A 14,251-nucleotide genomic window follows, 5' to 3' on the forward strand; every position below is an offset into this window, starting at 1 on the left:
CACCCCAGGCATGCACACACATACTGCACATACACTCATGCAGTCAAATACGTAAAATTAAATTTTAAAACAAGGCAATCTTACCGATTTGTTCCATCCAGGTTTGATTTATGGATGAAATTAAGTTTTGCATCTGCCCAATAAAGCTTCCGCTCCTCATAATCCAGAGTCAGTCCATTTGGCCAGTAAATTTCAGTGTTTATTATAACCAAACGACTTGAACCATCCATTCCAGCACGTTCTATCTTTGGCACTTCTCCCCAGTCAGTCCAGTACATGAACCTAAAAATCATTAAAAAGAAACATTAAAGCCATGATATAAATAACCATAAGATATTTGTAATTACTACTATTGCATAAAGCTCTCTCAGAAACAACAAACTGAAAATAAACCCTAGAAATCTTTTTTTCCACATTTTAGTAATATACTACTTGAAACCAATGTACAGATGTACCCGATACAGACAAGGAACAGCGGGAGTGCAAAACCAGAAGTCAGGGTTTATTTGCAAAAAGAACATTTACACTGTCCCAATGTACATCCCACAGATTACTTAGTAACAAGGAGAAGATGTTAACTACAGAGAAAGAAAGTCTAAATGACAATACCAAAAACAAGCTATGTCAACATCATTAATAAGAGACAGGACTGACATGATAAACCTCTCACTGTGGGGTACTGAAAACAACAAGGCACCGTTTGTGTAGTTTTATTTCCTATTCCCACTTATCCCACAGAATGCTTAGCCTCACGGTACATAAAAGGGCTCAAATTGAGGGACACTATAAAACTGGCCTCTTGACTATACTGTGTGGTGATATTTTGTTCCCCAAAATAATGTGCACCCTAATAAACTTATCTGGAGTCAGAGAACAGACCAGCCACTAGATACACAGGCCAGAAAATGGTGGCACACACCCTTTAATCCTAGCATTCCAAAGGCAGAAATCCATCTGGATCTCTGTGAGTTCAAAGCTACACTGGAAACAGCCAGGCATGGTGACACATGCCTTTAATCCCAGGAAGTGATAGCAGGAAGCAGAAAGGTATATAAGGCGTGAGGACCAGGAACTAGAGCCTGGTTAAGCTTTTAGGCTTTTAGAAGCAGTTCATCTGAGATCCATTTGGATGAGGACTCAGAGGCTTCCAGTCTGAGGAAACAGGATCTCCAGCTGAGGGATTGGTGAGGTGAGGTGGCTATGGCTTGTTCTGTTTCTCTGATTATCCAGCGTTCACCCCAATACCTGGCTTCAGGTTTGATTTTATTAATAAAACCTTTAAGATTTGTGCTACAATACTGACAACATGAAAGTCACAGAAAGGCTAATAAAGAGTCAATCCAGACTAGAGGGAACCAAGCATGATAACTAAATCTAATGTTCTCATTACAGAAGGAAAAATAATTTTCCTTGATATAAAGGAAAACTGGGCTATGCATCAATTAATAGAACATCTTTTAAGAAAGCTAATGAAGATACTACAAACTATAAATGATGAGGCATTCAGGCTAGGAAGATGCCTCCAAGTAAAGACACTTGTGACAAAGTGTAGCAACCTGAGTTCTAGCCCCAGAATCCACACAGTAGAAAGTAAACTCCCATAACCATCTCTGAACCCCACAGGAGGCCTACAGCGTTTGTATACGGCGCGCGCATGCGCGCGCGCGCACACACACACACACACACACACACACACACACACACACACACACACACAATGTTTACATTTAGGCAGTCAATAAACATGTGAAAACCCCAATGGGATCCAAGTATGGAAACGTGGCAGCAACTGCCTGGGCTTGCATCCACGGCATTGTTGCTCTTGCACACGGTGCCTCATCCAAAGGAACGTAAGAAGGAAACGTCAGGGAGCACCTGACTTACAGACACCAACTCAACAAGCTCGGGAAACAGTCACTGTTCCTTACCAGATGTCAAACAAGAAAACTCAGAAAATTCATTTTTGCTCAGTCACACAGCTAGCAAATGGAGAAGAGAAATTCAAACAAAGCTCTCTCTGATTCTAAAGCCAATGCTCATGCTATAGCCTTAGTGTTAAGCAAGCAGATTCTTCCTAAATGAAGGGTGATGATTGGATGCTGTCTAGACTGAGTAAGAGAAGGACTAGCTCACACAAGATAAAGTTATACAGGAAGGCAGGCAGGCCATGTTTCCCTTAAAGGTTTTTATTCTAAGAGCAACATGAAGGCACTTGGAGACTTCTACAATGGTTGGCAGTCATTTCATCAGATATACACACAGCTAATTTGGACTTGAAAACAGAAGTAACTGTAATTTTTTTTTTTAAAGTTTTGGCAAGGATGTGGTAAGGGGGAGATATAAAATGGTGTGGCCACTTTAATAAACCACACAATGCAGGGATTTTTTTTTAATATGTTAAACCTGGATTTGTCAGATAACCCAGCAATTTCTATGCCCAAGAAATAGGAAATACTACATTCATATAGACTTATACATGAACACTTATATCAGTATTACTAGTAATAGGAAAAAGCAGAAATCTCCCAAATCTTTCATTAATAAATGAAATAAAACAAAATTTACTACCTTCATACAATAGAATAATAAATGGCAATGAAACAAAACTACATACTTGATTCATGGATGAGTATGTGATAGACTTCAAAAATACTATCATAAAGTGAAAGAAGCCAGAGAAATTACATGTTGTCAGATTCCATTTGAATCAATAGTCCATTAAAAGCAAATACACAGGGTACAGAAAACTAGCAGCTGCCTGGGGCAGTGAAAGCAAGAACCTCTGCCAGGTAATGGGAATGCTCTAAACCTCTGAGGCTGTCAGTTAATGGAAACTGGGGAACTGTGAAAGTGGGGTAGGTGGGGAGGCAGCATTTTACCGAATTTATTCTCCCAAAGAGCAGACCCAGTAAGGCCAAGGTGAATACTGCAATTATCCCATACAAGAGTAACAGACCCACTCTGTACAGACAATGGTAGGTTACACTTTACAAACTAAATTCAAGCCAAAATATTTAAAAGGACCTTGTCAAATCGTCTGAAGATTTTAATAATCCTTATTAATATCACAGGACATAGGTATCTAAAGTATACTGTGAAAACAGAGAAAAGCAGTTGCGATGCTATCTAACTAATCCCAGCAAATATCTATAGTACATGCAACTGGTAGCAGATGGAAGACAAAAAGTTCATCTTTTTGAGAAAAAAGCAACGGGGTGGAGATGAAAGCAAGGCACTAGCAGACATCAGGGATGGTTTCTACAGGTCTCTGGGCAGAAAACCATGTCTTTAAAGGAGGGAGCTGACCTGGTAGTATGGACACGGCATTGCAGAGACTAGAGAGCTGTCATTTTCAGTGGCAAGTGTACAATTTACAGTTACAAATCCTTTAATCATGAAGCACTTACCAGGAAAGACAGTGTGGCACAATGCCTCAGAGAACAGAAGCTCTGCCACTTCCTACAGTGACCTTGAGTAAATTAGTCACTTCTGTGCCTCAAGTTCTTCCTCTACAACATGAAGATTAAAAACAGACTTGCCTCACAAAGCTCAGAGGCCCTCCTTGCACTCTGCTGGTTTCTCACTTCAGGAGCAAAGGGCAAGGTCATTAGCATAACCTAGCTCTGACCTCTCTACCAGTGTCTTCAGCTTCCACACACTCATGGGTCACTTTATCATGATGTGGCCATTTCCCTCTACATATCACCATTCTCACAGTTTAACTCCAATAGAGCAATACTTCCTCCCAAAATTTGATCAATGATCCTTTATAAACTTGAATATCTTACACTCTTAGAATTTATGTTAACTAATTAATGTTTAAGATTTATTGCCGCTGACACATTTAAGTTTAATACATTTTTCTGAATAAGAAAAGGTTAAAAAAAATGATTTTTTTTCCATTTCTTGAAGTAATGGAAGTATTGCTTTTTCTGAGGTTTATGACTTCCCATACGGTGATTCTTTAAAGATTTTATTTTTAGGGGTATGTGTGACTACAGCTGTGTGTGGGCATGTGCACATGAATCAAGGGACCAAAGGCCAGAGGCATCTAATCCCCTGGAGCTGGAGTTACAGGAAGCTGCAACCCATCTGGCATGGATGCTGGGAACCAAACCTGGATCCTCTACAAGAATGGTATGTGCTCTTAACCACTGAGACATCTCCTCAGCACCCCCTACATGTTGATTCTTAATAATCTACTGATTATTCTGAAAGATTTAGCAAAAAAAAAAAAAAAAAAAAAAAAAAAAAAAAAAAAAAAAAAAAAAAAAAAAGGTAGCATTTAAAGAATGAGTTGGCAGACGTGGTGAGTAGAAATTCACAGTAAATTTGAGGGGTGGCTGTGGCAGGACTTCATTACAGTTTGACATGCTAACTTACAATCTGAGTGTTCACTGTTCCAAAGCCACACATTAGTAAAGATCTTAACGCTATTCTCTCTTCTAGATCTATTCTTCATATATTTCAGACAAGCAGTTAATCCCACCAGACATAAAGACATTGAGTTGAGCCTCATAGGAAGAACATTCAAGGAAGAGGGACCACACCCTAGGGCACAGATATATGTAATAAGGAACTCCAGAGCATAGATTCTATTACTACTGCAGCATAAAACTGAAGGGCTGAGAGAAAGACACAGAAGTGGTCAAATCACCAACAAAACTTTATGTAAGAAATCAGATGCTTAATTTTGATTCTTTTTAATTATGGGGGGGGCGCATGTGGTTTGAAACAGGGTCTCTTATTCACTGTCGCACATGCTAGGCGCTAGGCTAGTTGGCCTGGGAGCTTCCTGTTTCTGCCATCCACAGCATCTTACAGGTTATGCTACCAGTTCAGCTTGACATGGCTTTGGGGAATCCAAACTCGAGTCATGTTTGCATGGCAAGCACTTTACCCACTGAGACATCTCTCCAGCCCCAACTTGTCTTATTAAGGCATTGAGAAACCATTAATGGATTTGGCTGATTTGTCCCCGGGAGGTACATTTTATATTATATCACTGAATTCTTAAAGAATGAAGAAATGATGAGAGAGTTAATGAAACAGTGGCAGCTGAACAATAGAAATATTCATTTACACAAAGCCTACCTTTGCAGATCCATCTTTGAATGTTTCCTACCTTAGATCCTCATAAGATAACAAATGCTTCTCTCTCACTGGTGGCTTCTTATTATGGTCCATTAACAAAGACTGAAGCACAGCTCAGCCAAAAGCTCAGGCAAGTCCTACTGGCCTTGTCCTGCCTGACCCTACTCTAAACACGTGAGTAAATATTCTTCCCAAAAGTACATCAAACAGCTTCTCACATCTATATTTTAACATATACTATCATATGCCATCCTAATTTAAAATGCTAGCAAGCACATTTAATGATTCAAGAGTTGCAGTTAGAACAGTAATTTCTACCGTGACAGTCATGGTACTGTCAATAAATAATCACAATTTAAAACAGAATACGTGAGGCAGCTATTGTAGGAACTAAATACAGGAGGCATAAGCTTACAGGAGATACTGATATTTCTGTCTGACTTGAGCTTTTTTTGGGGGGGGAGGTATGCTGTCACAACTCCTGTGTATTCCTATGTGCCTTGGTGTGTCCAGAAAACAGTTTTCTTTAAGTCATCCACCACCTCTGGCTCTCACAATCTTTCTAACTGTCCAAATCTTAAATTCACATGAATAATGGTAATGCATGACCTAATCTATGTGATAGATCTGCTGCTAGTCCAAAAAATCAAAGTTTTTTTAAAGTAGGCTTTGATTTTGTAATCTGCCTAAGTAGGAGCCAGAAATTCATATGCTTTAATTTTTCCTTAATAATTTAATAAAGCAAAGGGACCAAGTAGATTATTCCTAAGATCTGATTTATTTACAAGTTTTTTTTTAATTTTTGTCATCTCCTTTTATATTCACTATCATATTTCAATCATTCTTCTAACGTTAAAAAGGGGGAAAATACAAGCAAGAATCAAACTGTAGCAAAGACATCCACAAACCTGAGACGCATTCATTTTCACTCACAAAATGCTGTCACAGATACTTGGCACTGGGGGACAGGGAGGGGCAACCTAGCATTTAAACTATTTCCCTGTGTACTTAAGGAATCCTTCAACTTATGAGATAGAGCCACATCTTGAAAGTGCAGAAACAGAACACCAGCTATTTGCTTTCCAATACCCCCTGCAATCAGTACATGTGCACAAGCCACAATCTTGCCAATCAGACAGATCAACGTCAACTTTCAGTTGTAATTGCAAATATCTGTAACACTAGAATTTAGGCAGAGTCTCAAGGGCCTGGAGCTGGAGGTGAACCTGAGCCAAACAGACCTGCCTCAAAAAGAGAAAGAAATGAAGTGTGAAGAGAAGATGGAGAGGAGGAGGAAGCAGCAGAAAACATCACAAACAATTCATTCCAGTGAGGCTGTAGGCCACTTGCATTCATTAATCCTCCTTCAACCAATTTCAAAAGGGAGTCTACAGCTGATTTAGGGGTCCGTGTCATCTCACATCAGCACACTAACAGACGAGCATACTGCTAACAGTACTGCCTACACAGCCAGCTGTGAGTGTGATCTGTAGCATTGTTCCTATATAGAGAGTCCAAGCCAAGTTCTATTGCTTAAAAAATTATTTAAGGAACCCAACAGCTTTTTACCTACAATCTTTTGGTGACTAAACTAAAAAGATTTCTTTAGATTAAAACTATGAATGATAACACACACTCTTAGACCCAAAGCCATCCCCAAAATCCCTTTAGAGCTTCCTGCTTCTAACAAAGGGCACTTCAACATCCCACACTCTTCCCACAATCATGGCCAAGGGCAACACTAGTGACAAGGCAGCAGCCTGACCTCTCTGCTGTGCAGGTGTCAAGGTAGTGCATTGATGTCAACTGATAAGGGAGCAAATGACAGATCAAAAGGCCACCATAGCATTAAGATGACACTTACATAACCATGACCAGAGAAATAATGGAGTTGAGAGAAACCCCAAATGAGCAGTTAGCATCACCCATACATTCATAACAAGTGTTGCCAGTTAGGCAAATCTAATGCTCATCAGCATTTTGGGAGGCTTCAGGATAGCTGTGAGATAATGAAAACTAAGATTTTCTAAGTTCTCTTTGGTATGTTTCCTCCCTGGCTCCTGATACACAAAACAGCAAGATCAAAGCAAGAAAGCACCTGCTGCGGGAATTTTCATCCTTGGCAACTGAGAACAACCTAAGAAATTTACTGATCTGGATTCTTCCACCAGATCTTCTGAGTTAGTTGGTTTGAGGTGGAATCAATGTATTTCTGTTGTTGCTGTTGTTAGAGTACAAAGTACTACGTTAGTACTACAAAGTACTATGTTTCACTGGGGCATTTTCATGCATAGCTTGTTTTTGTTGATCCTCTTCCCTGCCCCCACTCTGAACCCTTACATCCCCAGCAGTCCTCAGCTGTCTCCATGGGTTTTATTACCCCACCTCCCTCAAAACCTCTTTTCTCCCTCTGTCATTTCATGACCTATACCCACACTCACACCTACATATATGCACATACATACATTAAAAGCTAAAATCCACATATAAGAGAGAACATGTGGTTCTTGTCTTTTAAGTCTGGGTTTCCTCATTTAATAATTTCCAGATACATCTATTTTCCTGCAAATTTCATTTTTCCTTATGGCTGAATAAAATTCCATTAAGTCTCAAACAGCTGCTGGAGAGATGACTCAGTGGTTAGAGCACTTGCCATATAAGCTCTGGGGGGCCAGCTCCCACATTTATTTACCCCAGGGACTCTTGAGGAGTGAAGGATAAGAGACTTAGAAATATAGAGGAGAGAGACAGAAACACAGGACAGCCTTGGGAGGTCCTGGGTCAAAACTCACCAGCCCGTTCTGTCTCTACTAAAGGGCTTTTAAAGAAATGTCAAGGGGTGGAGCAAAAGACCTCCTCCCAGCACAGCCAAGTGCAGACCATCCCAGACACCTGGTGACCATACACATGGTCAAGTCATCCCCTAATGCAGCCGTGCTGTGTAAAGCAAGCTCAGATCTCACTAGGAAGCTTTTGTGGGCTCCCACAGTAAGGCTAACCATCTTGGTTTAGATCTCATATAAAAAAAGCAGGATGCAGCAGGGCACACATCTGTCATCCCAGCACAGTACCAATGGGAGGAAGAGACAGAAAAATTACTAGAAGCTTGGGAAGCCAGGTATATGCAACTGTGTACAACAGAGACCCTGTCTCAATACATGGAAGGTGAGGACAGACACAGGTGCACAGGTACACACATGCACACATGCATGTACACAGAGAGAGAGACAGACAAATACAGAGACAGACAGAGAAAGTCCCAGACAGGCAGACAAATATGGTGGTGCACACCTGTATTTGCAAGCAAGACTCTGTATCAAAATAAACCCGAAGTAAAAAAACTTCCCAAGGAATTCTATTATATTCAGACAGGGCTTAGAACCAGTGAAGCAGAATGTGATTTTTTTTCTCAACACCTGTTTATTCATCATGCTCAGTTCTTATACTGGTGATGTAATGTGTTTAACTCATTAACCAGCTGACTCAAAACATTATATCAGGTGACCCAAAAGCTCTACAAGTCCATACATGGTAGCAAAGCACAAAATAAATCCCTCCCACACAACCACCTCCCATTTCTTTGGAGCATCTGAGAATGGGACTTTAAAACTTCACAATGACCACTTAAACTTGACTGAAAATATTTGGGGTTTAAAAAAAATGGATTGTAGTGGGTAGCTGTTCCAGCTTTGACCTGGAAGTACTACCCCCAGTGAGGCTTCTGGTAACTGTCACGCCTACCTATGACCTACCCCTGAGGCAGGGCCAAAACGGGAGCCCTTAAGACCTGAGATGGGATGTGCCAACTCTCTTGGTTCCTGGTGATCCTGGATGCCGGATGGTAGACAGAGCAGAGTTCTCCAGAGAACACCGCTGGACTGCACTTCACCTCTCCTGGATCCTGTAACCAACCCCTTTACTTGTTGTAAATTACCCCAAAATAAACTTCCCTTTTAACTACGTGAGTTGCCTTAATAAATCCCCCAATAATGGATCTCAAATTTCCCCAATAACCTTTCAAGACTTTTAGTACCTAATTTTTATATATATATTTTATTTTGCTAATTCATCCAATATATTGTAGTTTGTCTTTACTAATAAGATTAGTGTGATAAATATTCTTTTAAAAGTTTTTCATCTTCAGCCAAATTCATTGCTGCAGTCATCAAAAACAAACACAACTTACTGCATACAGGCTCTCCGACACCACGCTGCTGTGACACTAGTTAACCACCTTGGGCTGCATGGAAAGTGTGGAGAAGATCATAAAAAGGAGTGTCTTTAATCACTGTGAAATTTGTCTACTCCTTAATAAGTCCAGTAGAGCAAGAGACTAATTCTTGGACCTGGAGAGATGGCTTACCAGTTAAGAGCACTTGGCTGCTCTTCCAGAAGACCTGGGTTCAATTCCCAGCATTCACATGGTGGCTCACAACTCTTTGTAGCTCCAGTCCCAGGGCAGTGGGAACCAGGCAACAGACAAGCATGTGTTGCACAAACATACTTGCAGGCAAAACACCCAACACAAAGAAAAACAAATAATAATATTTTTGTAAGAAATCACTTCTTACAAGTCACTAACAACCTAAACTGTACTACTCAAGAAAGCAACTGAAGTGGGTGTGTTGATACCAACCTACAACCCCAAGCAGAAGGACTACGAGTTTGAGGCCAGCCTGTGCTACATAGAAACCCCATTCTTTAATTTAAAAAAAAAAAAAAGAAAGAAAGAAAGAAGAAAAGAAAAAGGAAGAAAAGCAGGTTTGAATGTTTAGATATGTGTTACAATAGGAATATTCATAGCAGTCAGGAAGTTACTAAGGGCCCATGGAGAGGGGCTCTCAAGAGAGGGAAAATACATTGATATAAAAAGCTAAAAGGGAATTATGGGGGCTGGAGAGATGGCTCGGAGGTTAAGAGAACTAATTGCCTGCTCTTGCAGAGGACCAGGGTTCAATTCCCAGCACCCACACAGCAGCTCATAACCATCTGTAAGTCAATCCCAGGGATCTGACACCTAGGCAAAACACTCACACACATAAAAATAAAATTTTAAAGGGGACTTATGGAACAGGAAAGGATAAATTGTGGTGAGGAAGAGAAGGGTAGGGTAGAAGAGGAAAAATGGGAAGGATAAATAACACTAAAAACTTTTCTTTTAAAGGTCATATGGAAACCTACTACTGTATAAGTTCTTAAAATATATTTATACACACACATCATATAAGTAAAAATGGAGTTACCTTATAACAGAGTAGCAATGCCCCTACCAGAAACCATAAGGCTAACAAAGAAAAGGCCCAGTCCCAGGAATGAGTTACTTCCTCTGGAATTATTAGCCAATGAGGTCCCTAAAGACCCAAACATTATAGGCTATTGCCAGCTCCTGGTTACCCTCCAGGACTTGATGATAAGACCCTATTGCTTAGGACAGTGCATACTCAAATCACAGAACATGAAGAAATCAAGCTGGTACTCACCCGGAAACAGCATCCCTATAGGCTAGCTTTCCTAGTGTTAGAAGGTACTACTATGCATGCTACCAGAGGAGAAACAAATCAGTCTTACGCAGGTATAAACCCTGTAAACTATAAGAACAACTTGTTATGCCTAACAAGACATGATGGCTGGTGTAACAGTGACACAGAAGTTATGGGAGTAACCAACCACTTTCTACTAGGATTTATGGCCCACTCCACAAAATGAAATCCATACCTAGCACCATTATCAGGCCAAGAACCTGTGGCTAGACAAATCACAGACCCTAGAAGAAAACCTACAATTATTATCCAGCTAAATGAACATAGTATTAAACTAGCCCTAATGACCTATCATTATACTTCATCATCTATGAGGTTATGACTCCAGCCAATGGAGGGCGGGGAGGAAGCACAGTCACCACCTGAGTTAGAATAAAAGCCAAGTGAACTTTCTCTCCAGAACTCACTCTCTCTAGTCTGGTTTAGAACTCCTTTTTGCAAAAATTGCCTTGCTGAGCTACATCTGCTTTGTTCATGTGCTCCTTTGTGCAACAATGAAACTATTGTTTCTAACAGTGTCATAATCAAGTAATATTGTCAACTTAATCTGATTTTCTTAATCAGTATTAGACTAGCTTGCCAATTTCCTAATTAAATTATGCTGAGTGTCTGTTTAAGACTGAAAGTGTTAATCAGCATGAGAGAATTAGCATATCGATTACTACATCTTCAGTCCACCATTACAGTGTATCTCTTAGTTTATTTAGGTCTGCGTTGACTTCTTAAGCTCCTCCTTTGCAGTTTCCAGCAGATTTGCATGTTTCATAGTTACTTTCACACTTAAGCATTCCACGTTTTATTGTAAATTATATTGATTAACGTTTTAATTTTCAGTTGTTCCTTGCTACTGCACGTGTGCATGCATGAGGGATGGGTGCACATGTGCCACAGCTCAAGTGCACAGTGTAGGTCACGGGACAACTTTGTGGAGCTGGTTCTCTCCTTCCATCCTTACATGAGTTCCAGGTGTCAAAGTCTGGTAACCAGATCTGTGCAGCAGGTGCTTTTACTCAGTCTCACCAGCCCTGTAACCGTTTTGCATACAATTTTACAATCTGTGATCTTGCTCAACTCACTGATTAAGACTAGTGACCACTTTCAGTGTTCTTTAAGGTTTGTGTTTATTTAAGTGTCTGTGTGTGTGTGTGCATGTGAGCACAAGTGTTCAAGGAGTCCAGGAGAAGACATCAGATCTCTTGAAACTAGAGTTACAGTTATCTGTGAGTCACCCAACATGTGTGCTGGGAATGGAATTCTGATTCTCTGCATGAGCAGCAGAAGTTTTAATCCATAATTATGCTTACAAATAGAGGCAATATTTCCCAATCTGTGCTTCTTCCCCTTTCCTCTTCTTCCTCCCTTCATTTCCTTGTAGAATGGACATCCTTTGTATATTCAGTTTGTGCTAATCTTTTTCCCACTGCAATATATTACTGATTAAAATCTGCTCTTACAACAATAATGTGTAGCTTTATCTTTGACAGAATATAATTGTATGCACCTGTTTATAATGCTGAAAGTAAAGGGTGAATTTTACTGTATATAATTTAAATTATTTTAAATTTTTTAAAATCTGCAAAAAACAAATAGCTTTCAAACCACCAACAATGATTCACCTTATCGATAAATTAGGTTTAAAAAAGTCACATGAATCACATGATCCTCTAAAATGCTGAAAAGTCATAAGCATTACTTTCAGAATTTTTGTTTCTAGGATGACTTAAATGCATACACCTCTCAGAGACAAGCAATTACCAGCAATCTGACCACACCATGTTTTTGCATGGCTCCATAAGCTAAAATGATCTCTACATATTTTAAGAGTTGAAAAACAAACTCCAGAAAGAAAAAAGAAAAACACTGTAACAAGAACCGCATGTGGCCTGCCAAACCTTACGTTATTTACTAATTGCGCCTTTATAGAAAACATCTGCTATCCCTCTCTAAACTATGTTACTCAAAATGTGGTCCTTGAGCCACTGGGCTCAGGAAAATCTCAAGCTCCACCTGAATAAAGAATCATTAACAACACAGAATAAAACTCATGATGCTCTGTCAGAAACTGCACAATCAGTACATAATATGAAGAAATTTATATAAAACTCTAAAAAACACTAAGGAATATTTCCAGATACCTATAAAGCAATTGGCAAATTGCTCATCGATCAATTCAGAAAAAACATCAATTAAATCTCCATATGTGATACTACTTTATGAACCCAAAATTACACGAGAGTCCAACATCAAATAAAGTACTTAAAATCATCCTCCCAGGAAATTTGGTAATTTCACATGCCAACATCGAAGAAAAATAATGAAAAGACACTCTTAAGATTTTTTTCAGAAGTGTCTATTTCAATCAAGCCCTCACTTTGCCAGGATGGGGGTACCTTGAATTTTCACATTACAAGCCTTTTTATCAGTGCCTCAGAGATAAGTCCTGCCACAAAACACATGTTCAATTAAAAAGCAGGTACATAGGCTAATTATGTAGACATTCTAGAACGCTTTTTTTTAAGAACAACCGAGGAAAGAACTTTGCATTTATATTTAACAAAATTATAAATACCACAATATATTAAAGCCAGCCTGTGATCATGTTTACATCAGCACAAATCTCTCTCATGCTGGAAACATTCAGCAATATGGTTAATATACAACATCCTAAGCCTAGGATTTTCCGCCTCCCCCAACCCTCCACCCTTTGTCCTTGAGATATGACAAATTCTACAGTATTTCTTAAATCAGTGGTTCTCAACCTTCTGAATACTGAGACCCTTTAATACAGTTCCTTATGTTGTGATGACCCCCAACCATAAAACCATTTTTGTTTCTACTTCATAACTATAATTTTGCTACTGTTATGAATCACAACCTATAGGTTGAGAACCATTGTCTTAAATGAAATACTCAAAGTATTGACAATAATATATTTTTCTATTCCCATCTTAATTCTGTTCAATGTGTTTTAATTCCAAGGTAAAGGCTTTGAGATTAATGAAATGATGTGTAAAAGGTATACTCTTCCTATATTAAACTAAACAGTAAGAGCACTTACAGCTCTTGCAGAAGACCTAGGTTCTGTTCCCAATGCCCGCCCACAGGATAGCTCACAAACTCCAGTTCCAGGAACATGGAAGCCCTTTTCTGAATTTCACTGGCACCAGACACACACATGGTGCACATATATAGATGCAAGCATAATACTCATAAAAATAAATCTTCTTTTAAAAGGGTAAATAAATAAATCTTTTTTTTAAGGCAGTGTAAGGAAGGAAATATGTTAACTTTCATTTAGAGATGGTTTTCTGGAATGGAAAGCATCAGAAGGCTACAAGACCTTAGTATGCAGAATAAATTCTCGGGAGGGCAGAACAGTCTCAAGATGAAATGCCACTCTCCCCAGCCATCTAGAACTTACCTTGGCTGACACTCATCATCTTATTTTGAACTCAGAAGTGAAAACTAATTGGTGGGCACAGATTAAGGAGTAGGTTTGGTTGGGGTTTTTTTGTTTGTTTGTTTGTTTGTTTGTTTGTTTAACTGCAGTGAACCTCTCTTAGGGAGCTATGGATACCTAGAAGTCTAATAAAGTTGCTAAATTCAACTAGTTAGGA

General features: G+C 39.4%; 1 protein-coding gene across 1 annotated transcript in view; it reads right to left on the reverse strand.

The window, feature by feature from the left end:
- The window catches only part of Lrp6 (LDL receptor related protein 6), a 136,392-nt gene that overhangs the window by 84,276 nt on the left and 37,865 nt on the right, over positions 1-14,251 (reverse strand). Inside the window, 1 exon segment of the mRNA XM_052718961.1 lies at positions 85-282. Within this exon segment, the coding sequence (XP_052574921.1) occupies positions 85-282 (198 nt within the window).

This window comes from Peromyscus californicus, unplaced genomic scaffold, assembly GCF_007827085.1.
Source record: "Peromyscus californicus insignis strain IS unplaced genomic scaffold, ASM782708v3 Scaffold_6__1_contigs__length_162567912, whole genome shotgun sequence".
NCBI classification, from domain to species: domain Eukaryota; kingdom Metazoa; phylum Chordata; class Mammalia; order Rodentia; family Cricetidae; genus Peromyscus; species Peromyscus californicus.